Here is a 25,192-nt window from a genome sequence, read left to right on the forward strand (position 1 = left end):
GAAACACTCAGCAGCCAGGGTTCCTGTGGAGTTACAGGAGGGGGTGGTGCGGATTCTTTCTCCAAGCTCTGTTTCAGTTCTAACAAGACACAAATGTTGGCCATGAGGCTCTGGCTTCTACGTGCCAGGCTATGTGCCATTATTATTATTATTTGCCAGAGAGGCAAATAATCAGACTAAAACTGTGCAGAGTAAAGGCTGGCATGGGTTACAGTGTGCAAAAGGACCAGGAGGAGGGGACCATGTTCAAGTTGGTGCGGGACGATGCTGGGCCCCCAGGGGAGCAGGGCTGAGAAGCAGCGGAGGCCCAGCTTCTTGGGGTTGGGGTGCTGGCACTTCCTCCTCCAGGTCAGGCCTACTTACTCCTCCTTTTGACTTGGTTTGGGCCTCTTCTGTTGTCCATTACACTTCCCTCTTGCCCACCCAAACCTTGGCTACTTTGTCCTTCTCCTCCTTAGCTTAAAGAATCATGTCATTTCTCTTTCCTTCCATCTCTAGTCTGCACTCCTTTTGAGAGAATTCATCTGAAGAACACACAATGGGTATGTGCTCTGGCGGTGAGCTCGCCTGATCACCATGCAGTTTCCAAACCCACAGCTGTAGGAGGGGAAACAGGAAGCAAAACTCTGGCTCAGGAGTGGCAGCCAGGTTCCAAGTTTCTGTTTGGGCCTCAATAGTACCTGCCCTGGGCCGGTCACTGACTCTCCTGAGCTCCAGACTCTCCCTCACTCCCACCTTGGGCCTTCAGTGTCTGAAGGGAGAGGCAGCCAACACTCCCAGTTCCTACTCCCAGTTCCCCCAGCGCTAGGCTTTATGGCAAGGAAAGGCTGAGGGTGGGCACAAGGGGGAAGCCCTGCAGCTGATCTGGCCAGCCCAGTGTGCTAGGCTGAGGCAGGGCTGCCCACCACATCTCACGGGGCGCTGAGACACTCTGCATCAATGGCATCTGGCTCAGGGCTCAATAGTTATATACAGGATGCCTGCCCGCTGCCTTTCCTGTCACCTCTGGGGGCTGTGACAGTGCCTTTCCTGCAACTGTGGGAGAGGAAGCTGGTTCAGTGTGGCCAAGTACAACTTCAGGAAAAAGCTCTGCCAGTCTAGTTCCATTTTTCCTTCTTGAACCAAAACCTACACATGTGTGGGATATGCACAGTGCACAGCTGCTTGGGGCCGTCCTTTACTGCTTTCCCAGGCCACAAGCAGGGAGCTGGATGAGAAATGGATCAGCTGGGACATCAAACGGTGCCCATATTTTGGATCCTGGCAGATATAAGGCAAAAATTAGCCACTAGGCTATTGTGCCGGGCCCTGTGCCTTATCCCCCGCCTTTTTTTCTTGAAGATTTATTTATTTTTATTGGGCTGTCAGGTCTACAGAGAGAAGGAGAGACAGAGAGCAAGATCGTCCAACTGCTGGTTCACTCCACAAGTGCTGCAACAGCTGGAGCTGGGATGATCTGAAGTCAGGAGCCAGAAGCTTCCTCTTGGTGTCCCATGTTGATGCAGGGTCCTAAGGGTTTGGGCTATCCTCTACTTTCCAGGCTACAAGCAGAGAGCTGGAAGGGAAGTCAAGCAACCAGGATATGAACTGGCACCTATATGTGATTCCGGGTGTGCAAGGCGAGGACTTTAGCCTCTAGGCTAGGCTACTTCACCGGGCCTCCTATGCCTTACTCTTAAAAACATTAAAGCTCCTGGGTATACATGCACACATATGTGTGTGTGTATATGTATATACATATGTGTGTGTATGTAGGGGGCAGTGACAATGAAGTGGTATAGTAGGCTAATCTTCTACCTGCCATGCTGTATCAGCTGCTGCAATTCTTCCCAGCTCCCTGCCAATGGCCTGGAAAATCATAAGAAAATGGCCTAAAGCCTTGGGCCCTGGCACCCACATGGGAGACCAGGACGAAGTTTCTGGTTCCTGGCTATGGCCTTGCTCAGCCTTGTCCATTGTGGCCATTTGGGGAGTGAACCAGCAAATTGAAGATCTCTGTCCCCATCTCTTGGTAACTACTTCCCAAATAAATTAAAAGCAAAACAAGAAAACAAAAGCCCAGGTACACAGCTGTGTCTCAGGCATCCTTGGCATGGTCCCTGGTGTAAGGAAAGCTTCTGACTTTCAGCTTCACTCCCAGACACGGCAAACCTACCACACACGGAGTCCTTCTGCCCGAAGTAGGCGGCATCGAAGAGATGGTCAGCTGTCTTCTCGAAGGAAGCCAGCATCAGCACACTCTCCTTCATCTTGGCCAGGCCAAAGCGGGTGATGCCCAGGACCTCGCCCTGCACCAGGAGACAGACAATCAGAGGGGCACTCAGGCCGCTCAAGAGAGCACAACCGAAGGTCTGTGCGGCCCCTCTACAAAACAAACCCAGACCAGCTAAGCGGCAGCTCAGGCGGCAGAGGCAGGCCTGAAAGGAACCTCGTGCCTGTGTGTCCATCCCCTGGGGCCACGTGGGGAGCAGCTGCTGGAACGGAGCCTCTCACCCCTGCCTACAAGTGGTCGCAACAGAGACCTGGGCGGCTCACTTCAAGAAGTGGGAATGCTTCTTATGGTGTTTAGTAGGACTCAAAGCACTAAAACTGAAGATAAGGCAGGCCAAGAATACCATACCATCATTACAAAAGTGTGTTCATTTTCACTGCAAGATAAGGCAAATAATCAGTGTTACAAACCACATGCACCTACAGAGAAGTGGTGTGCATATCTACAGCAAGACTAGAAAGGTGGCCAGCCACCAGCTGCTGTCTTAATGCTAGTTAAGGCAGAACATGAAAGCCTGCGGTTCCAGGGCGCTGAGAGGGAAAGCAATTTTTGGACAAAAACAGAGGGAAAAGTATCTGGGCAGGCTCAGCACTGCAGCCCAGCCTCCCGCCTGAGATCCTGCGAATTCAGACAAGAACAAGCGGCTCTGCTCTTGTGCTCCTCACCTCCCCTTGTGGCCCGAGCATGCCAGGATGCTGTTATTCAGCGGGGATTTGAACAGGACACCTGGCCTGTCCACCCATGTCTAGTTTCTGGGTTGCAGTGGTGTCTCGTTAACCGCCCAGGAGGCCTTGCCCACACACCTTGTAGGTCATTAGGTCAGACAGCAGCATGACGTGCCTCCTGTCGATGCTCATGCCATGGTTGACCATCGTATACTGGATTTCATTGATGATGGTGGTCCGGGCTGCCTCGATGCCCAGCGTCTTCTCCACCTGTGCAAAACTAGGGATCAGTGGAGGCGGAGACTTCCAGAGCACTACAGCCACTGGGTGTCCACTTCCCTCCTCTATCCTGTGGGTTCAAGGCACACCTGCACTGTTTCTTAAAAGTGGACTGTAAGCCATTCTTCATGGTTGACCCAGAGAAACAGAAGGGTCAGAGAAGTTTGTTGGGAATGAGCTGGGGGTTAGCTGGCTTAAGAGAGCCAGGTGGACTCTGAGTGGACGAAGGGTAGGTAGTACCTCATAGGTGTTGTTGGAGGTGGTTTGAGTGCCTCGCACACCGTGGGTGGCCATGACTGCCCGCAGGTTATCGCCTTCCACCAGGAGTTTGTACTTTTCCTTCCCGCTCTGCTCATCGATGTGGATGACAGCTCTAGACACTTCTGGGATGCCCTGCACCACCACCTGGATCCAGAGACACAGTGGGCTCCACACACTGCAACATCCACGGCCCCACCACCCTCAAAATCACAGCAGCTCTATGGGCTGGTTAGGGGAGGCCCTGGGGCTGTGGTGTGGCCTTCTCACCACAGAACCAGGTGGGCCAGGGCCAGGAAGAAAAGCAAAAGATGCTGTCCCTAGGCTGGGTGGTGACAATGTCCCTGGGGCTCCATTGCTGGGTGTCCCTATTCCAGGTAAATGCTGGCTCTCCACCGGGGGTGACACCACCTCACCTTGGGGAGATCCTCCTTGAGGAACTGTAGCACGTAGTACATGGAGCTTTTGCTGTTCTCTCTGGGGGTGACACACACCACGGCCTCGCCATGAACAGCCACGTCACCCGGCTTCACACGTAGCTTGGATGTGCAGATAGAGTATCGTACAGTCTCAGCATTCACCTGCATGGCAGTCAGGTGGCTGTTATGGAGCTTTCCATATTGCACACATACCTGCTTACAAACTGTACCTCTGTGCTTTATGCATCCAAACCAAAGGGTTGCTTTACCCTCCCCCCTACCCAGAACCAACATTTGCTCCACTGAGAATTCATGCTCGATTCAGGACAGCATGAGGACTGCACCAGGCCTCGGTGAACCAGCCACTCAACTGCCATCACCACAGCTGCCCGGGTGTCACCCAGCTCGTGTGGTGAAACGACACATGCTGCCATAATCCCTCACACTGCAGAACGGCCTGCCAGGCTTCAGAGTCAATAATTACAAGGGTGACACACGAATTTGATAGCAGGAACTGGGCTGGAGGAACGTGTTTTAAAGGCAAAGGCAGTTCTCAATCCCTGAGGGCAAGAGGAAGGTACAAGGACGTAGCTTAGTTTCCAAGATACTCCTTGTCACAGTCTGAAAGGCTGGTCATCTTTCAACTTCACCTATCCATAAACACCAGGCTAACAAGTTGAGTTAATCTCCCCATCAAAACTCATTTGCTGAACGAAGCAAACAGCAGGGGGAGTCAGCTACGGATTGGGACACTAGCATTCCACAGCAAGGTACCGCCTGATATTCGGTCCCAGAACCTCGATTTCCAATTCATCCTTCTCCTAACACATCCTGGGAGGCAGCTCAAGTGCTCAGGCCCTTGCAATCCAAACGAGGGACACAAATGGAGTTGCAGGCTTCTGGCAAGTGCTGGCTGTTGTGGGCATTTGCAAAGTGAACCAGCAGATGGAAGAGTTCTCTCTGCAGGCTACTCTGCTTTTCAAATGAATTTTTAAAAATCTTAAAAAAAATAATATTTTACGGAAGCAATCAACTATTGCGCTGGGAACCCACAGGTAAGTAAGACACTGTTGGCCTGAGGTCCTTCCAGACACTGGGGAAGGTGGATAAGGTGATGTGTTATCACAGTGCAGGCCACAAGACTTCAAGTGAGGTCCTGTGTGTCTGGACGGCCTGTCAAGAGCAGGCTTTAAGAAAACAATTTTAAGTTAGTTTATTTGAAAGATAGAGCTCTCCTCCATCTTTCATTTGTTTCATTTTCTAAATGCTCACAATGGTCCCAGGGGCCATGAACTCCAGCTGGGTCTTCCACATGTGTGTCAGGAACCCAACGCCCTGAGCCATCATCGCTGTCTGCACAGGTCTCCATTAACAGGAAGCTGCAGGAGGAGTGGAGCTGGATATCAAACCCAGGAACTCTGATGTGGGACATGCACGTCTTTACTGGTAAGTCAAGTGCCCAGCCCAGGGCAGGTGTAGCAAGAGGGAATGTGAAGGCACAGAATCCCAACACCAGACCTGCTGGAAGCCCCTGTGACACTCCCCTGGTCTCACCCAGCCCTTGCCTTGGGCTATCAGCACCTATCTGGGGATTAACAGGACACTTTCCTACACATTTAAAGATGTGACTCACTTCCAGTCTGAGAAGCCTGATCCTCTCCAGGGAAAGCTTGACCAGAATGAAGCAGTCATCAGGAAGAAATACTTCTTCGATGTACTCCGAAATCTGTAGTGGCAAAACATTAGAGTGTCAATCACTCCTTTCCCTTTCCCAAGAGCAGAAGACCTCCCGCCTTTGTACACTTTTTTTTTTAGGTGCTGGCATAGTGTGGTCCTGACTGACGGGTTCATCCACTGTGTCTGGTCTTAACACCTGTTCCACCACTGCTGACCCAGTTTTCTGGTTTCTAAGAGGGTGTCTCACCTCCCCCAAGAGGGTTTTCTCGATTCTCCCTTTCACGAGGCGGGCGTAGTCTGCATCATCATCCTTGTCTAGCTGTGCTGTGATAATTGGAGTGCTGCAGGAAGCAAGGGAGGAATGGTTACGGCACTTGCAGTGAGCCTGCTTGTAACATCGAGTCCTAACTGCAGTTAATTGAGCGTTCACTGTGTGTTGGCTGTGCTAAGTGATGAAGGGCTTTGCACAAGATTTCGGTTTAGATGTATTATTTTGGAAGCTCCCCAAGCAGTTCCCGCCACCAGTGTATGAAAAGGCAAGCAGAGCATTGGTTCTTACAATGATCCTACCGCTCTCTCTTTGGTCCTCAGAAGCAGTTGCCTTGGTTCTGCTCCATAAGGACACTTGTCCCTCACATCCCACAGCTGAGTCCACCCCTCTCCAAATACACTGCTGGCTCCCCCCCACCCCCCAACCACCTGGACCTGTGTCCTCAACACACACATTCCTGCGACTGACCCGGCCAGCCCAGGGAGGCAGGCAGTGCTCCTGACTCCCCGTATAGCCACAGCGATGTTCCTAACAAGTGCAGCAATCTTGATTAATATCTTGCATTGTCATTTTTTGAGTCAGATCATGCACAATACAAGTCTTCTCATCAGAGACACTGTAAGGTATTTTAACTACTTGTAGCCCGAGATCACCTACAAACCCGAACATGAAACTACTGGGGACCATAGGCCCGGCGGCGTGGTCTAGTGGCTAAAGTCCTCGCCTTGAACGCCCCGGGATCCCATTTGGGCGCTGGTTCTAATCCTGGGAGCCCCACTTCCCATCCAGCTCCCTGCTTGTGGTCCGGGAAAGCAGTTGAGGACAGCCCAGTGCTTTGGGACCCTGCACCCGTGTGGGAGACCTGAAAGAAGTTCCTGGATCCTGGCTTTGAATCGGCATAGCATTGGCCGTTGCGCTCACTTGGGGAGTGAATCACCGGATGGAAGATCTTCCTCTCTGTCTCTCCTCCTCTCTGTATATCTGACTTTGTAATAAAAATAAATAAACCTTAAAAAAAAAGAAACTACTGGGGACCAATTACATTAAAAACATGCAATCTACTGACACGTGGCTCCAATTTTTCTAGTTATTTTTCATACTTCTCATCTGACTTGTGGCCATAAAAAGCCACTGCTTTCATTTTGAGTACCCACCTTCAACTTATGTTTTTGAGTAACATTACAAAAAATCTAAATGTGATGAACATATCAAGCATGCTTATCAGAGTGTGAGACACTGTCCCATGTATGCATGTGACCATGTGACACAAGGATCACATGGCTCAACTGGCTAATCCTCCACCTCCAAGTGCCAGTATCCCCTATGGGTGCCAGTTCGTGTCTTGGCTGCTCCACTTCCTTGGGACCCTGCACACACATGAGACCCAGAAGAGGCTTCTGGCTCCTGGTTTTGGATTGGCTCAGCTCTGGACATTGTGGCCATTTGCGGAGTGAACCAGCAGATGGAAGATCTGTCAATCTGCTTGTCCAATGAAAACAAATAAACCTTAAAAAAAAAAGAAGAAGACCAGAGTTTCTCAGGGGACAGGATAGACACACAGGCACATGAGGGATCCAGGCACCTGATGGCTTTGGAGGCATTGATGATCTCCTTGATACGGGGGACGCCCAGCGTGATGTTCATGGAGGCCACACCCGCAAAGTGGAAAGTCTTCAGCGTCATCTGGGTACCCGGTTCACCAATACTCTGGGCACAAAGTGCACCCACAGCAGACCCCGGCTCCATCTGTGCTCTAGAGGAAAGAGGCATGAAGGAGAATGCAGCATGACAGAGATGAGACCATTAGGCTCCTAGGTGGGACTCGTGGTGACCCTCTCTTAACAGACACCACTGGGGTCAGGATGGAATGGGCAATGGGTGAGGGAACAGGTGCTACTCGTGTTCCATGTGGCTACGCGTGTTTAGCATGTGGTGCATGGGCCTGGGACCTCAGGTCTAATACTAGTAGCCACTAAGTGATGTTGGGGTAACGGGAGAGTTGAGAGACCCACACGGATACCCAGCAGTCTCGGTAAGTAGCTCCCCTACCTCATGTACTTGTCCCGACAGGTGTCCAGAAACTTCTCTATCTGGGTGGGGGTGATGCGATCTAGCTGGTACAGCACGCGGGGCTGGAAGAACAATGCCAATTGTAGTTAGGACTGGAAACATCTGCAAATACCTTGGGGCCTTGACATGCCTGGGAAGGCTCTCACCTCGGTTGTGCCATTATCATTGATGCCGTATTTATCTCTGGTTTTCTTGATCCTCTCAGAAACCCCATTAATGAATTTCTTGATTTCCTGAAAAGATGACACAGTTATCAGCAGGTATGTCTCTTAGAGATTCATGTCACACAGCTCAGCCACTAAACCTGATCAATTCACAAGTTTTTACTATCTGGGAGACAGGTAGATATACACAGGCATACTTGGCTTTATTGCACTGAACAGAAAAGTCAAGGTTTCGGCAGCTTTCAGAAGTCTGCCCACATCATTCTGCACCAGCAGGAGTTTATCTCTGCACTCTGCAGGTGTTTTCATTCAGTCTGTTATGATGGTGTGTGACCAGTGATCTGACACCACCACATTTTAAGGCACCACAAGCCACACCCACTTAGGTGGTGAACTCAAGCCATCCATGTTGCATATGTTCTGACTGTCTCACCAGCTGCTCCCCCATCTCTCTCCCTCCTCAGGCCCCCCTACTGCCTGAGGTCAATTAACAGCTGCACACCATTCCAGTGAAAGGAAGAGCTGTACACCTTGTCAGTTTTAAGCAGAAGCTAGAAATGATCACACCGAGTAAGGCAGATATACTGAAGGTACACACAGGGCAAAAGTTAGGCCTCATGCACCCAACAGATGAGCTGTGAATGTGAAGGAAAGTTCTGGAATAAAATGTGTTCACCTCACTGATCAAACAAGCAACAACAACCCCTGTAGCCAAAGATTAATCTAGAGTAAGATCCTACTTCCCTTCACCTCTGTGAGAATCAAGAGAGGTGACAAACTGACTCCAGAGCTAGCTTCACATACTGCAAGGTGAGGCAATGAGGGCTGAGGCAGGATGGCAGGTCAGATGGCCTCAGCTTGAGGACGCTGCCATCTTAGAGCTATCAACACCTCCAAGCTCCAATGACAGCCTAGGACGGCAGTTGATGATGTTAAGCTGAAGCTGAGGCCAATTTACCACTCTGAAAGTGCTGGGGCTGTTAAGGATCTGCTCTATCCATGCTCAACCCATCAAACAAGACCTGAATGACACAGCATGTGCTTACAATAGGGCTTCGTGAGGATTCTAAGGCCACTGCTGAGATCTACTACCCAAAAAGTTTGAGCTGTGACAAAGAAGCATGAGGCTGAGGTGGCTAACACTGCAGCCATTTTGCAGCCCAGGGATCAAGGATCAGATGTGACTGTCAAGGGTCATCTTATAAAAAAAAAAAAAGATTATTTATTTATTTATTTTTTAAAGGTTTACTTTATTTTTATTGGAAAGGCGGATATACAGAGAGGAGAGACAGAGAGGAAGATCTTCCGTCCGATGATTCACTCCCCAAGTGAGCGCAACGGCCGATGCTATGCCGATCTGAAGCCAGGAACTTCTTTCAGGTCTCCCACACGGGTGCAGGGTCCCAAAGCTTTGGGCCATTGTTGACTGCTTTCCCGGGCCACAGGCAGGGAGCTGGAAGGGAAGTGGGGCTGCTGGATTAGAACCAGCACCCATATGGGATCCTGGACGTTCAAGGTGAGGACCTTAACCACTGCGCCATCGCGCCGGGCCCAAAAAAAGATTTATTTTTATTGTAAAGTCAGATACACAGAGAGTCTGTGGAGAGACAGAGAGGAAGGTCTTCCATCCAATGATTTATTCCCCAAGTGGCCTTGACAGCTGGAGGTGCGCCGACCCGAACCCAGGAGCCCAGAGCCTCTTTCAGGTTTCCCACGCGGGTGCAGGGTCTGAACGCCTTGAACTTCCTTAACCTCTTTCCCTGGCCACAACCAGGGAGCTAGATGGATGGCAGGGCTGCCAGGGTGTGAACTGGCCCCCATATGGGATCCTGGCGTGTGTAATGCGAGAACTTTGGCTGCTAGGCTACTGTATGGGGCCCCAAGGGTCATTATTTTAAAAATGCATTTTGTAGGGCTAGTGGTATATAGAATGTTGGTAATGACATTGCCGGTAATGCCAACATTCCATTTAGGTGCTAGTTCCCAGCTGCTCCAGTTCTGATCTAGTTCCCTGCTTCCAGATTAGGAGAAACAGAGGGAGATAAGCCTAGTGCTTGGACTCCTATCATCCAAGTGGGAGGCCTGGAAGAAACTCCAGGCTCCTGGTGTGGCCTGCCCTAGCCCTGGACATTGAACCCATCAGCGCAGTGAACCAGCAGATGGAAGATCTCTCTTCTGTCTCTCCCTTTCTGTAACTTTCAAATAAACAAATGAATTAAAAAAAAAATGCCTAGGCCATAGCTGCTACAGTTAGTGATTCTTGAGATGCATTTGGGTCAGAGAAATCAGAAATTTGATTTCACAATTCTCTAGTTGCCATTAAGAAGTTATGACTCTCAGAAGCTCAAAATATCAACATTATCAGGGTCATGATTTCAACTGTTATTGATAACTTCAAAGGGCTGAAGATATCAATGAAGAAAAGAATTGAAGATGCATATTAGAAGCATATTCTAGGAGGCAGGCAGTGTGATCACTGGGTCGAGCTGCCTCTTGGATGTCCACACTCCATACTGAAGGTCTGGTACTGACCCAGTACTGGGTCCTGCCTCTGAACACTTTAGCTTGTTAATGTACCCAGGAGGACCAGGAGGCAGCAAATGACAGCCCAACTTTTTGGATTCCACCCACCCACCACATAGGAGACTTAAATGAAGCTCGTGGCTTTAGCCTGGTTCAGGCTTCCCAGCTGTGAGCTTAGGCCATACAGGCTATAGCTGTAGCCTGCAATGCTGGCAACCCATACAAATACACAGAGACAACTTCCATCCACTGGCTCACTCCCAACAGCCACAATGGCCAGAACTGGGTTGGAGCCTGGAGTGCCTTCCGGGTCATCTTCTGCTGTCCCCCTAGGCCACTAGAATAGGGAGCTGGATTGGAAGTGGACAGACTGTACTTCTCTACAGCTCCTTCCTAGGAACAGAATTCTGGAAAAACTACAGAGGCAATGAGCTTGAAGTGCACTCCAGCCTGCTGCAGGTGCCCAGCTGCTATGTGACTGTCCAAGGTCAGGGCCACCACATACACAGGTGAATGTGTAGGCTGACATGAGGGTATACACTCTGCTGCCAGAACCTCATGAAATCTTGCTCTTCAATCCCAGGGTGCTTGTGGGCTCTCAAGGAGCAGGCTGGCATATCCTGTCCAAAGGCTACACAGTCCCTCCTGACTGAGAATGTGCAAGCCTGAGACAGATGGCTTACTTTCACAAAAATGAAATCATTCAAGGGACCCAGAGAACTTAAGATCCTCCCCCTCAGCCCTATTCTGTAAGGCAGAATTAGGCAGAAGGAGAGACAGATCTTTCATCTGCAATAGCCAGGGCTGAGCCAGGCTGGAACCAGTAGCTGGAAGCCTCCACCCAGTCTCTCACTGGGCCATCCTCTGCTGCTCTTCCAGAACACGAGCAGGGAGCTGGATTAGAAGTGGAGCAGCCAAGACGTGAATGGGTGCTCAACATGGATGCTAGCACCTGAAGCTTCTATTGGCAGTGTTAGCCCCTCTATTTAATCTTGACTTTTCAAAAATAAATCAAGATTTCCACAGACTACCAGCAATTTCTAATCCCACTTTTTCTTAATAGCACAACCCTAGCCAACTCTTTTTTTCTGAGAAAGCAAACACATGGTTACCCAGCTGCTCGTCAATGACTCTATACAGAAAGACTTTTAGTCAATAAATGACCGCAATTCTGCATGAACTTGAATATTCTCAAGAGGTTCTTCTGTGCTCAGGGTTAGTGTTGCGGTATAGTGAGATAAGCTGTCTGCAATGCTGGCATCCATATTGGAGCAGTTCTGAGTACCACTAACTTCACTTTTTTTTAAAAAGATTTATTTTTTTTTACTGGAAAGGCAGATTTACAGAGAAGGAGAAACAGAAAGATCTTACATCCATTGGTGTACTTCCCAAATGGCAGCAATGGCTGGTGCTAAGCTGGTCTAAAATCAGGAGCTTCTTCCAAGCCTCCCACATAGTTGTAGGACTCCACTACAATGGTCCATCCTCCACTGATTTCCTAGGCCACTAGCACGGAGCTGGATGGGCAGTGGAGTACCTGGGACATGAACCAGTGTCCTATGGAATGCTGGCACTTGGAGGTGTAGGATTAGCTAGTGAAGCCAACGTGTCGGCCCCAGTAACTTCACTTTTGATCCAACTCCCTGATAACATGCCTAGAAAAGCTGCAGACGATAAGCCCAGATGTTTGGGTCCATGCCACCCACGTGAGATAAAAAGTGGAATTCTAGGTGTTTGACTGTAGCTTGGCCCAGAAAGGGCCACTGTGACCATTTGGGAAATGAGCCAGTGGATGAAAGATCTTTCTTCTCTTTCTCTCAGTAATTGTTTCAAACAAGTAATAGTTTTTACAAATTTAAATAAAAATGTACTCCCCAGACTCATTCACTAGGACTCTAAGATCACATTTCCAACTGTGGTCAGTTATTGTCAACTTTAAGGGGAAAGCAACTGGAGAGGGCAGGGGCAGAATCCAGGGCACTTCTGCTCTATCAATCCGGGCGGCCAGCGTCCTCCCCTGCTACCTGTCCCGCTGTGGATGGCTCTTTGCTCTGTGTTGTTGCTCCACCACCAAGTATCGCAGGTTGCTTCTACTGCTACACAGGGGACACAGTAGCTGACAGAAGGGCAACCAGCCCCAATGGGGGAAGGGATTACACACACTTAATCCACCCCCCAGCTGGGAATGAACACTTTGGGAAACGAGTGACTTTCCAATGGGGTTAGAGCAGATGTCCTGAGAGATAGCTTGAGATCCAGTGCTTGGGCCCAGTGCAATACCCTAGCGCCTAAAGTCCTCGCCTTGCATGCACCAGAATCACATATGGGTGACAGTTCTAACAACGGTGGCCTGCATCTCATCCAGTACCCTGCTTGTGGCCTGGGAAAGCAGTTGAGGACGGCCCAAGGCCTTGGGACCCTGAGCTGCGTGGGAGACCTGGAGGAGGCTCTGGGCTCCTGGGTTCAGATCGATGCTCCAGCTGTTGAGGTCGCTTGAGGAGTGAATCATAGGAGGGAAGATCTTCCTCTTTGTATATCTCACTTTGCAATAAAAATAAATCTTAAAAAACAAAAACAAAAACAACAACAACAACAACAACAACAAAAAGCAACCCAGCACTCAGGCTCACCTACCTGGTAGAAGCGAAAACAGAACACAGCTGTGACAACCCATACACCCCCAGAGGGAACTCACACCATGGCAATCGGCAGGCAATTAATCACACGAGTAACCAGCTGTTAGAATGTCCCAAATACCCCAAAGCAAGACTGCCAGCAGGGTCCTGTGTCTCAGGCAGGGACAAATACTGCCCTTTAAAGGGTCCTGTGTTACTCTGTGTCAAAGGCAAGAAAGACTCCACAGAGCAACTGTATTTGCCGGCACTGGAGTAGAAGTCTGCTGGATCCAGGGGCAGAAAACTGCTGGGGTGCTGCCAGAGCTCACCCCATTTCACTCAGCACTCATGGCATATTAGACACTTTACCTCATTGTATTTCTTATAACCTGTCTCAGTGAAGGCCTTAAATGGAAAAACAAACAAGTAAACATACACCTGCAGAAGAATCACACTGCAATTCTCACTTGTTCAAATAGAAAATCAAGTCACCTCTGGAGAAGGAAAAGCAACCAAGGTGTGTAGCTGCCCCCACCCCCATGCCCTTGATTTGAAACCTTTGAACCCTGAAGAGCTCTACTCTACACTCCCACCTACCAGCAGAAGGAGAGAGAAGCTATGACAGCGCAACTCTCTATTCTCAACATTTTATAAGGCAACACGTTCCTCCACGGCCTGATGATAATGTGTTGTGTTTGAACTACATCAGGATGGCAAGAGACGCAGTTGCAGATTCCTGGCTCCCTCCCCTTTCCCTCTAGCCATTACAGAGACGCTTTGTATGATTAAAAGGGTGTCCAGCACACAGCTCTCTAGAATAAGGAAGCCAACTTAATGGATTTCTGAGTTGTAATATGGTAAGAGAAAGAGCGGCTTCGAACTGGGCATTGGAACTCCACCAGTGCTGTTCCTGCTTCTGTGAACCAGCGATGCAGAATGGGCAGGAGGAGCTGGGTCACAGGGGAAGGCAGGCAAGGGGCAAGTGGCTCAGACAGTTTTACATTTTTAACATTTAGTCTATTAATTTTTATTAGTTTCTTAACTAGTGCATTTTATTTCTGTGTGTTAGACATAAACTAAGAAATGAAATTCTACCTGTTGCTTGATAAGATTTTGCTGAGGCCATTCTGAACTTGTAAAATAGAAAAATGATCACAGCAAAGCAGACAAAAGCTCTGGTTTGTAAACTCTAATGCTGGCAGCTACCAAGCAGCTGCCTCCCTCTGGGCCCCGACACAGGCACACAAGGTGTGGTGGGCGGTATCTGGTCCCGTTCAGGGGGCTTACCTGCAGGAAGCTGTCCTGGCAGCAGAGGAACTCGCTTTTCTTCAGGATGGATTCAGTGGTCAGGATCAGTTCCTTTTTGCTGAGAGCAGGCTCTTTCTGACACGGGAAGACTGCCTCAAGTTTGAGAAGGAAACAGTGTTACCTGGGGTGGGCCAGATGGACACAGGGCCTGTGCTAGATGCAAGAATCAATCCTCTTTACCCAGGCTGAGTTTTTGATAATCACACACTGACACTGAAAATGGAGACCCCTAGGCTATTCAGGCAATGTACCACTGCTTCCCAACTTTCTCCCTTCCCCAGATTTGCACCAAAATATAAACTGTCTAAGAAAATCTCAAAAGCTTGAGAGCAAAAAGTTTCCTATTGTTCAGGCACACTGGAATTTCCCAACATGTTAAATTCTCAATAGTTATTTTTTTATGTATTTGAAGCAAGAGAGATTTCACTCCCCAAATGCTGTGACAGCTGAGACTTGGCCAGGTGGAAGCCAGGAGCCTGGCACTCCATCAGGGTTTCCAATGTGAGTGGCAGAGACTCAAGTAACTGAGCCATCACCTGCTGCCTCCCAGCGTATACGTGATAAAAAAGGCTGGACAGGAGATGGAACAGCTGGGACTTGAACAAAGCACTCCAAAATGGGATGTGGGTATCCTACATGGGGACTTATATCCAGATCGGTATCACAAACTGATATTCCAAATTATGCCCCAAGTTAAATGTCCTCAGAAGCACTCCAGCCCCAGAAACCACTAAATCTTACTCTGATGTTGTCCAGGACCCTTTTAAACTCCAAAGGTTCGTCTTTTCCTTCCATAGCTGCAGGGTCCAAGCCATCTCCCCCGTAAATAAACTGGATGATATCACCGGTAGAGCTTCGAACTGTCAAATCATACTGGGAGCACAGGTCTTCAAGGGATTTCACGAGCCTTCTCTAAAGCACAATGAGCAGAAAGATCAGTGGCTTTGAGAGAACCAGTCACAGGTGGCAGAGGACGAGATTTGCAACTCTAAGGGTCAAGGTCATATACACACAATCACATAGAAGTATTTCCTCTGCAATCCCTTAGGGAGCATCCCCTCACTCCTAAGGATGGAAGGTGAAGTGTGCCTCACAGCCTGTGCGGTGGGATTCTGTGCATACATGACTTTCAGAGCACATGCAGCTCAAACCCCATCACCCCAAAGGACTCTGCAAACACAGATTGTTTTTTTAGGCTGTCCTGCCTTCCCTTCTCTCTCCTCAAGGTATAAATTAATACAAAGTTTCACATTTCTAAACGCAAGTTAAGCTAGGACCCCTGTAGACTTCAGTATAAATTACAGTAGATCAGCTGCAGGCCCTCTGCTGGGTCAATAGAGAAGGAGGGAACAGGGACAGCTTTGTGTCTGACCCAGTGGGCAGCGGGCAGCAGGCAGCCCTCAGATCTGCTTGGAGCGTCTTCCACTGGCACAATGCTTCAGCCAGCAACACCATGGTGGCTTGGTGGATTAAAGACAAAGGATGAACCTTCCTCCAGGCAATTTAAAAATAACAAAAATCCCTCATGCCAAAATGAATTTGTTATAGGTTATAACACGCTGCTCTGGGAAAATCACACTGTGTACTTCAAAAATGCAAAGACGAAAAACACAGTCAGAGCACATCACGGCAAGCGCGGGGAAAGCATTTCAGAGTGCTGTGCTTGACAAAAGCAGCACGCTCCAAAACCAAAAGGCAGGTTCCCATCCAGACACGATGAAACACATCAGATAATGACACATGAGTCACAGGAGAGCCTAGGGGAGTACGTGTCCACTGATGGCTCCATTCTCCCCCACTTGCTCACATCTCTCCTTACTAATCCTCGTTTTCCATCGTCCACCATGGGGCAGAGGTCACAAAGCCACAGCAGGTTTCTGGCCAAGTAAGCCAGACTGCTGATTTTTTACCTTGCATTGGCAAGTAGTTGAAAATATTAAAAAAAATTTTCCCCCAACAAACATGGTTAAATTATGGAGGACAGAGCATAAAGATCACTGGAGAATAAGAGATCCCACTCTGTGGTCTGTGGCATGTGACAGGGTCAGGTGCTCGTTTCCCTGCCGTGAGGGGGGACTGTGTGGTAAAATCAGTGTAGGGGAAGGAGGGTCACAGTGCAGACCACCCTCTGGTTATCAGGCTAGTCACACACTCATGGCACACACAGCCTTGCCTGCCGTGTGTGTCCCAATCCTCTGATGGGCACTGGGAGGTTAGTGGAGCCACTGACTACAGTAATATGTCACATATGCAGCAGTGAGAGCAGGATCCCTTCCCCACCCGTGTCAGGAAGCAGGGCTCAGTGAGGTTCTGTGACGTGGAGACCAGACTCCTCCAAGGGAGCACTGATGCCTGGGCTCGGGTCTGGCCTCAACGACCGTGGGCACACAGGATGGTTTGGAACACATCACAGCAATGATGCCTCCTTACCCCGTGGCCTTATTTCCATGGCATCTATGTTTTCATGTTTCTCCCTTTAAGTATCAAGACAGGGTAAATTACAGTTCATGTATGAAATATGTAAATGCCCTGCTTTGCTGTTAGTGGCTCACTTCTCTCCAAATTACCTGCATGTAACCCGTCTCGGCTGTCTTGACCGCTGTGTCAACAAGACCTTCCCGACCGGCCATCGTGTGGAAGAAGAACTCGGTGGGGGTTAAGCCCGAGTAAAAGCTATTAGCCACAAAGCCCTTGGCAGCTGGGAGCTACATAGAAGTAGGGAAAAAGAAAAAATCCATCTGAAAGAGTTGAAGACCCACAGCATTTTAGAAAATGCAATCATAGCATGTCCTACCTCTGCACTACAAATACCTGGCCCACATATTCTCACAAAGCAGCAGGCAAGGGCCTGGTGCGGTAGTTTAGCGGTCAAAGTTGCAGCCTTGCAAATGCCGCTTTGTATCCTAGCTGTTCCACTTTCCCTTCAGCTCCCTGCTTGTGGCCTGGGAAAGCAGGAGAGGTCGGTTCAAAGCCTTGGGACTCTGCACCTACTTGGGAGACCTGAAAGAGGCCCCTGGCTTTGGATCGGCTCAATCCCGGCTGCTGCAGCCACTTACGGAGTGAGCTGGTAGATGGAAGATCTTTCTGTCTCTCCTTCTCTCTGTAAATCTGACTTTCCAATAAAAATAAATAAGTATTTGGAAAACAAAAACAAAGCAGCAGCAGGCTACATATGTCTCTCCCTGAAGGAGAAATAATTTGGAGAAAACCTCCTGAACAGGCATAAGAAAGGTACACTGCCAGCTGGAGTTGGCCCTGAGGCCAGAGGTGGGCAGCTGGCTCAGGAGAGGACAATGACAGCTGCACAAGCCTGAAGAGCTGCTGAGCGCCACACTTCAAACAGGTGAGCTCTCAAGGACACATTAAAAGCACTCCAGGTAGTGGCCAATGCCATTGGTCCACACAAGTCTGTCTTTCCCAGAGGACAGTCTAGACGAACCAGCCTTCAAGGTTCCACCTGATTCTGTACCATTTACCTTTGAATGTTTCTCAAAGTGAGGCAAGGACCTGTTCTCGAAGCCATCCGGCACTCGGGAGCCGCTGATGGCTTGCTGTCCCACACAGGCGATCATCTGTGAGATGTTAATGAAAGAACCTGGGGAAACAGGCCAGGAATGGACCACTCATGTGTCGAAACAGTATTAACTGATGTATGAGCAACAGGGAAGGACAAAGAGGCACAGGACAGGTCCTTATTCTCAAGAGGCTGAGCCCAGGGGCAGGAAACCACGACACACACAGGGTGGAGCTGTCGGCAACACAGCATGCCTGAGTGACGGCTGGGTGAGCGAGAGGCTGCAGAAGAGTCAGGAGGGTGGGACTTCCAGGCACCTGCAGTGATTGCTCTGAGGACCCTGTCATCTAGACACGCAGGGTGGGGGAAGGAATTCCAGAATGGATACCAGAGTGGAAGCAAAGGTAGAACTGGGAAAGCCTGAGCTATGTGCCAAGAACAGGAAGCAGAAAATCAAGACTATAGAAATCGGATTTTAAAGTCCATTAAGAAAATGTATAGAAACTGAAACAGGGTGACTGAATGGGAAGGAGTATTGTAGTTTTTTTTTTGCCACAACACTAAATATGCCTTTCAAAAAGTGCTGGACTTCATTTTATTTACATTTATTATTATTATTTTAAAAAATATAGAAGTGGACTGAGCGGGCTCCCATCCACTAGTTCATTCCCCAAATGTTTGCTGAGGTTGAGCTGGGACCACAGCCAGGAACCCCAAACGTAATGCAGTTCCCCTCACAAAGGTGATAAGGTACACAGTCACTTAAGCCATTCCTGCTGCCCACCAGGAAGCTGCCAGCAGGAAGCTGGAGCCAGAGCCTGGAATGGAACCCAGGCACTCAGCTGTGGGATGTTGGCATCTTCACCACTAATGGCCCACTCCCTCCAGCTTTCCTTCTTTTCTAAATGTGTTTGTTTAAAGTACCTTCAAACTCAGAAATCAACTCACACTATATCAACCAGTTCCTCTGGTTAAAATTTCTAAAACACCAAGTCTCTGGTCGACCCTACATAAATGAAGCAAAGGCAGGTATTAGCCACAGTAATTTAATGTGTCTGGGACCCTCACACACCTGGATTTGAGGCCAGGCTCTGCTTGCAATTTTAGCATCCTTTTAATGCACACCCTGGGTGGCAGTGGGTGATGGCCCAGCAATGTGAGGCCCTGACACCCACTTGGGAGATCTGCAGCGTTAGCCTGGACAAGCTCAAGCTGTTGCAGGCATTTGGTGAGTGAACCAGTGGATGAGAGCTCTGTGCCTGTTTCTGCTTTTCAAATGAATAAAAATGAAAAGAAAAGGTAGACAAGAAAGAGTGCCCATGTGAAGTCATGATGCTCACCTTTGGAGCCACAGAGAGCCATGGTGAGGGGGCTGTTGCTCTTGTCCAGCTCCCGGAGGCAGGCGCTGCCAGCATGGTCACGGATCACAGACAGCTCCTTCAGGATCAGCGCCTGGTGGGAGGAAAGGTCAGTGGTGGTAGGGGGTCCTCACGGGCTCCGTAGATTACAGATGTCCCATCGGCCATTTAGAGACACCTCCAAATTCTGAGGTAAGATGTTGGCTTTCCCATCAGTGAAGATTTCAGAGCTTTAGAGGACGACATTGCCTAGCTTTGTAAGGTTCGTTCTATAACCAGTGTAATCTAAAAACCCAACAAGAACAAAACTTATTTCTGGAAGACAGAGTGCTCTGTGTAGAGTCTTGTATGTAGCAACATCTCGGCATGTCTACAGCTGTGTATACACATCCCCCATCTGTATGTAAATCTAAAACAATGTGGAGAAGGTAGAAGAGAACTGCCTGCACTGTTGATCATTTCTGTCTCCCTTTTCTGGTCAAGAACACATGGGAACTGCCACACACCAGTGATGGGGGGGGTTCTTCTGGAATGTCCTGGACCATGAGCTTGTCCACTGATTATCACCCTTCAAGTCACAAGGCAGGAGATTCCACCAGTTAAAACCTGGTGCTGCCAAGACCTGGTGGCATTTTCTAGGTAAGTCTGAGTGAGATTTAGTGAGATTAAGAATGAGTTAATGGTGAAAGCCTAACACATTCCAGGTCCCTCCCAATGTCTATTTGAAGGATCGTAAGAACAGGAGGCACAGAGAATTTAAGTACCAGTTACAGAAGGGGCCAAAGTGTGATGCTGGGACAACAACAGCTCTGTGTGGCAAATGAGGAGAAGGCTGTTTTTACTCCTGGGACAAGGGAGCTGGAAGAGACTGCAGAGTCTGACCAAAGGTCCTGCCCTCATTGAAGAGATGGGAACACACACAACTCAGGAATGAGATGGAACAACGCCACTGTCTTTTTATCCCGCTCTCCTTTGCCCCCTTCCCTTTGTGGTTCTGGCACAACCCTAGTGGATACCCCTTCACCCACTGTGTATGGGAGGGAGCCATGTGTCTCTGAGGGTCAGGCTCACCTCCAGGGTTTCCTCGGCTGTGCAGCCAGGCTGCTGCTGCAGCTTGCCTGTGTTTAGGGCCTCGATGTACTCATCACACTTCTTGTAGCCAGCATTCAGCAACTCGTACTTGGCTTTCAGCAGTCCTTGGCCAGGGGTGACATCACCAATCCCAATGGAGAAGCCACGGTTTGCTGTGGAAGGGTTGGCAGGCAGTGCAGGAAAAGAGTCATGTATGTTACTCATTGAACCTACACGATAAAGTTTATGGTAGGGTCTTCAAAGAGTTAATGGAAATTGTGTATTATTAAAAAAATGCATGGATTTCAAAAAGGTTTTTTGCACCAAAGTAAACTCATCTTTCAACTCTACTGTCCATGAACTCTTTGAAGTGTATATTGAATAACAGCCCTCCTTCCTCAGTGGGTGTGAGAGACATCCAGCAGGAGACATCCCAAACCAGGAGAGAACCCAATCCTCGGGCCCAGGTTTTCTTACCCAAACAAATTTACAACCCAGGTGCAGTAAGAGATCCTACCAGTACACTGCAGTAACATGAGGCTGCTGGGACACTCACACAGGTACACAGGAGCCAGCCTGGCCAGGCGTGACATGGCATCAGCAGCTTCATTCTGCCCCCAGTCGCGCAGCAAGATGTAGAAGATGTTGTTCTTGGAACCAGATCCCAAGGTACCTTTGTCCATGCTGCCACTCATCAACTCACTGTTCTGGATGGTGACATCTGGGAGAACGGCAATGTTCTTGTTTAGACAAAAGTATCACTTTGCTGCATTTTAAAATGAATGCAAGCCAACTGAGAAATAGAAATTCATTAAAAAATACATATTTAAGGGGCTGGTGTTGTGGGGTACCAGGTAAAGCTATTGCCTGCTCCACTTCCAATTCAGTTCCTTGCTAGTGTGCCCAAGGAAAACAGTGGAAGATTAACTAAGACTGTGGGCGCCTACATACACATGGGAGAACTGGGAAAAGCACCTGACTTTGGGCAGGCCCAGCTCTGGCCATTGTGACCACCTGGCGAACAAATCCGCAGATAGAATACCTTTCTCCCTCTCTCGCTGTAAGCCTGCTTTTCAAATAAATAAATCTCTTTAAAAAAATGGCCAAAAGGGAAAAAAATTCACTTATTTTTTTGAAAGCCAAAATCACACATCACAGGAAATGGCCAGGACTGAGCAGAGCTAAAGATGACAGACAGGGGCCTCATTTGGGTCTTCCATGTGGGTGGTAGCGGCCAAAGCATTTAGGCTATCTCCTGTTGCTTTCCCAGGCACATCTGGAGGGATTTGGTCGGAAGCAAAATAGTGAGGACTTACTGGCACCTATATGAAATGCTGGTCTCCCAGGCAGCAGCTCAATCCACTAGGCCATGAGGCCAGGCCCCAGAAATTCTTTGAGACTTTTTTTTAACTGAGGCAATAAAGGAATACATAAGGACTTTGGAAATTTTATAAGAGCCTTAGTTAGCTACAGTCCCAATTCTGAAATCTACAGATGCCCCCCAATCTGTGACTGTGAATGACAATGTCAAACACTTGTCATCTTTATGTCACCAGAGCATCAGATGAAATTTTATAAAATGCTTTGTAAAACTTAGTTGCTTGTTATTTACCTAAGATACTTAACAGCACCCCATTAACAGCCTAAAAATAGAATGAGGGAGCAGGTGCTCAGAATAGGTGGTAAAAACTTTCTTGGAAGCCTGGTGCAATGGCTCATGGCTAACTCCTCACCTTACAGGCACTGGGATCACATGAGACCAACAGTTCAAGTCCCAGCTGTTTCACTTCCTATCCAGCTCCCTGCTGTGGCCTGGGAAAGCAGCAGAGGATGACCCAAAGCCTTGGGACCTTGTACCCGCTTGGTAGACCAGGAAGAAGCTCCTGGCTCCTAATCAGCTCAGCTCAGCTATGGAAACTGGAGCTATCTGGGGAGTGAACCAGTAGATGGAAGATCTTTCACTGTCTCTCCTTCTCAATGTAAATCTGATCGGCCTTTCTGATCAAAACAGGCTTCTTGGAAGTTTACAACCCTTTTCAGAGAGCTTGAGGTCATGTCCTGGCTACACCTCCACTTGTAGCTGCCTGTTGACGTGCCAATCAGGACACCTGCACTCCGTTCCTGGCTTCAAATCAGCCCAGTCTCGGCTGCTGCAGGACAGAAGATTGGTTTGCCTCTCTTTCTTTCTCTGACTTTCAAACAAATAAAACACGTCAATAAACACCTAAAAATGAAAGTTGTATCTAGAAAAGCAACCTAAACAAGAACTCAAAATATCCTAATTAATAATCCAAAATATACAGTATTTTTTTCATTTCTGAAAACATTGCTTTACCTTTATTTGAAAGGCAGAGTGACAGAGAGAGAAGAGCAACCTCTTTTGGCCACTAGCTCACTCCCCAGTGTCTGTAGCAGTTGGCGCTGGGCCAGAACAAAACCAGCAGCCACGAACTCCAACTGTGTCTCCCACATCGGGGGAAGGACCTAGGCATTTGAGTCATTACTCGCTGCCTTCCAGAGTGTGCACCAGGAGCAAGCTGTACCCAAGACACAGGCCTGAGACCTGATTCCAGGCATGCTGGTCTAGGACGAGGGAGTCACGAGTCACAGCTTAGCCCATGCTGCTACAATGCCCACTCTTGCGTAGTGTATTTTCAAAGAAGTAAACCTCTTCATTAGGAGACCTCAGAACCGAATCCTGTAGATCGCTTCTTGTCTCAGAGACACGCTAGCTGCGCATGTGCTGGAGGGGCCTGCTAGCCTGTGGGCTGGAGGGTGTGGGCAGCGTGCACCAGAATGTGCTACTGAACAGCAACGTGCCGACGACCAGGCTGGGGTTGCCGTGGCTCAGGCAGGCTCAGCTCACATGCACTGAAATGCTCTCCCTGATATTCATGCTATCCAAAGCCAAGCAAGACCAAGGGAGACAGGCAAACATACTTCCACGCAGTAAATGCATCTTTTCGTATAAACTAATAAGATACATATATCAGTTTTATAATGAGACCCTGGTTCTTGGGTCTTTTCAAAAATAAAAAAGACAAATAGCACCAATAAGGAAAAACACTAGTCCCCTGAGTGGGGCCTTTCCAGCCACTGTGCTGGCTGTCCAGAAGCTTTCCAAGTAAACAGGCAGCACAGGCCTTGCGGGCACCTGGCTCTTGTGGCTGAGAGAAGGTTCCCAGGGCTGTGCTGGCCTCCTCCCAACCCCGGTCCCTCACTCACAGGAGTCGTTGACACACAGGTCTTCCCCTTTGCCACAGTACTGCTTGCCCTTGGTCCGCAGATTGGCCCTTACTCGGCTGTCGTCACTAGGCCTTAGGATGACGCTGAAGATCTGTTTGCCAGTCCACAGGGTGACAGGCTGGAGGACAGGGAGCCAGATCATTAACCATGGGCTGCCTCAGCCAGGCCAGGTGACCTAAGCTGGCTGCACAAGACTCAAGCCTGGCACCAACCCCGTGGCATTCCCTCCCTCCACACAAACACAATGGCGCTCGAGTGCACACGCACCTTCAGTATTGTAGGGGGTGGGAGGCGGACTTTGATTTTCTCATCCTTGCCAACCAGTATGGAGGCAATGATCTGGCAAGCCTTGGCCCGATCAAAGAACGTGTCTTTGAGAGTGAGGAGATAGGCACCTGTAAACGTTAAGAACACAGAACTAATGAAAGGAATGGAAATGTGAGACAATCATAGGTTTCTATTTTGAAACGAAGGCGGATCACCAGCAGCGGCTCTTGATCTCCCCTCCATCAAGGACCTGAGCTCCATGGCTAAGCTATATCCCCAGATGAAGCGACAGAATCTGGCTGAGAAGCCAGGCCTAGGGGAAGAGCTCAACAGGATGCTGAATTAGTTGAGCGACCAACGCACTGTTTCAAGACACTGGTAGTGGCTCACGTTCAGAGTCAGTAAGCCAACAGAATTCTACATGTGCAGCTAAATATCTTTTCAAGTCATCACACAAACCACTGAGTAAGAATCACTGTTTCACGACCATAAACCTCCCCGTAACTGAATTTCATGGACGCACCTGTTAGGAAATCCTGAATAGCAGCAATCAGGGGCTCACCATTCCTTGGGGTAACAAGATTCGCTTTAGTCTGAAGGAAGAATGATCACAGTCAGTTAGCCAGCCTGGGCTACAGGGTGCAGCCCAACAATCCGCATCACAAGGTTTCTGAAATGTCATGAACAAGGAACAAGCAGCTGAAAGCCGAGGCTGAGGGAGCAGACATCTGAATCCTAGCTGTCACCAGTTCCCAGCTCTTGGTGGCTAAATCCTCTCCTTGCAAAAGCTGGATCCCACATGGGCACCAGTTCTAATCCCGGCTTCTCCACTTCCCATCCAGCTTCCTGCTTGTGGCCTGGGAAAGCAGTCAAGGATGGTTCAAGGCCTTGGGAACCTGCATCCATGTGGGAGACCTGGAAGTGGCTACATTGCGGCCACTTGGGAGTGAACCAGTGCATGGAAGATCTTTCTTTCCAATAATATCTATCTTTCCAATAAAAATAAAGAATCTTTAGAAAAAAAAACCACGCCTGCCGGCTGCTCCTTCCCTGCTAAGCTAGACTGGCGAGAGACGCGGACAGGAGCGTGAGTGCAGGAGGCACTGTGGAGAAGTTTCCCGGGTAACCCAGGCCTGAGTCCCATGACAGCCCTGTGCATGCCACAGAGAGCTGCCAGGTCGGAACTGCCCTAACCTATTCCTGCACATGGGCAGC

General features: G+C 49.1%; 1 protein-coding gene across 1 annotated transcript in view; it reads right to left on the bottom strand.

Annotated features, from left to right (window-relative positions):
- POLR3A (RNA polymerase III subunit A) overlaps positions 1–25,192 on the bottom strand; it is a 43,508-nt gene that overhangs the window by 3,554 nt on the left and 14,762 nt on the right. The window contains exons 12-30 of the mRNA XM_040976023.1: positions 24,501–24,570; positions 23,978–24,105; positions 23,690–23,828; positions 21,021–21,185; positions 20,465–20,637; positions 19,376–19,487; positions 17,998–18,116; positions 17,089–17,226; positions 15,263–15,433; positions 14,501–14,614; positions 8,058–8,144; positions 7,891–7,973; positions 7,424–7,594; positions 5,818–5,911; positions 5,527–5,619; positions 3,891–4,055; positions 3,457–3,621; positions 3,076–3,207; positions 2,156–2,288 (exon numbers count right to left, since the gene is read on the bottom strand). Of these exons, the coding sequence (XP_040831957.1) occupies positions 2,156–2,288; positions 3,076–3,207; positions 3,457–3,621; positions 3,891–4,055; positions 5,527–5,619; positions 5,818–5,911; positions 7,424–7,594; positions 7,891–7,973; positions 8,058–8,144; positions 14,501–14,614; positions 15,263–15,433; positions 17,089–17,226; positions 17,998–18,116; positions 19,376–19,487; positions 20,465–20,637; positions 21,021–21,185; positions 23,690–23,828; positions 23,978–24,105; positions 24,501–24,570 (2,452 nt within the window). The remainder of the gene's footprint in view (positions 1–2,155; positions 2,289–3,075; positions 3,208–3,456; positions 3,622–3,890; positions 4,056–5,526; positions 5,620–5,817; positions 5,912–7,423; positions 7,595–7,890; positions 7,974–8,057; positions 8,145–14,500; positions 14,615–15,262; positions 15,434–17,088; positions 17,227–17,997; positions 18,117–19,375; positions 19,488–20,464; positions 20,638–21,020; positions 21,186–23,689; positions 23,829–23,977; positions 24,106–24,500; positions 24,571–25,192) is intronic.

The sequence above is a fragment of the Ochotona curzoniae genome, unplaced genomic scaffold (assembly GCF_017591425.1).
Source record: "Ochotona curzoniae isolate NIBS_2020 unplaced genomic scaffold, NIBS_Ocur_1.0 contig_2692, whole genome shotgun sequence".
Classification (NCBI taxonomy): domain Eukaryota; kingdom Metazoa; phylum Chordata; class Mammalia; order Lagomorpha; family Ochotonidae; genus Ochotona; species Ochotona curzoniae.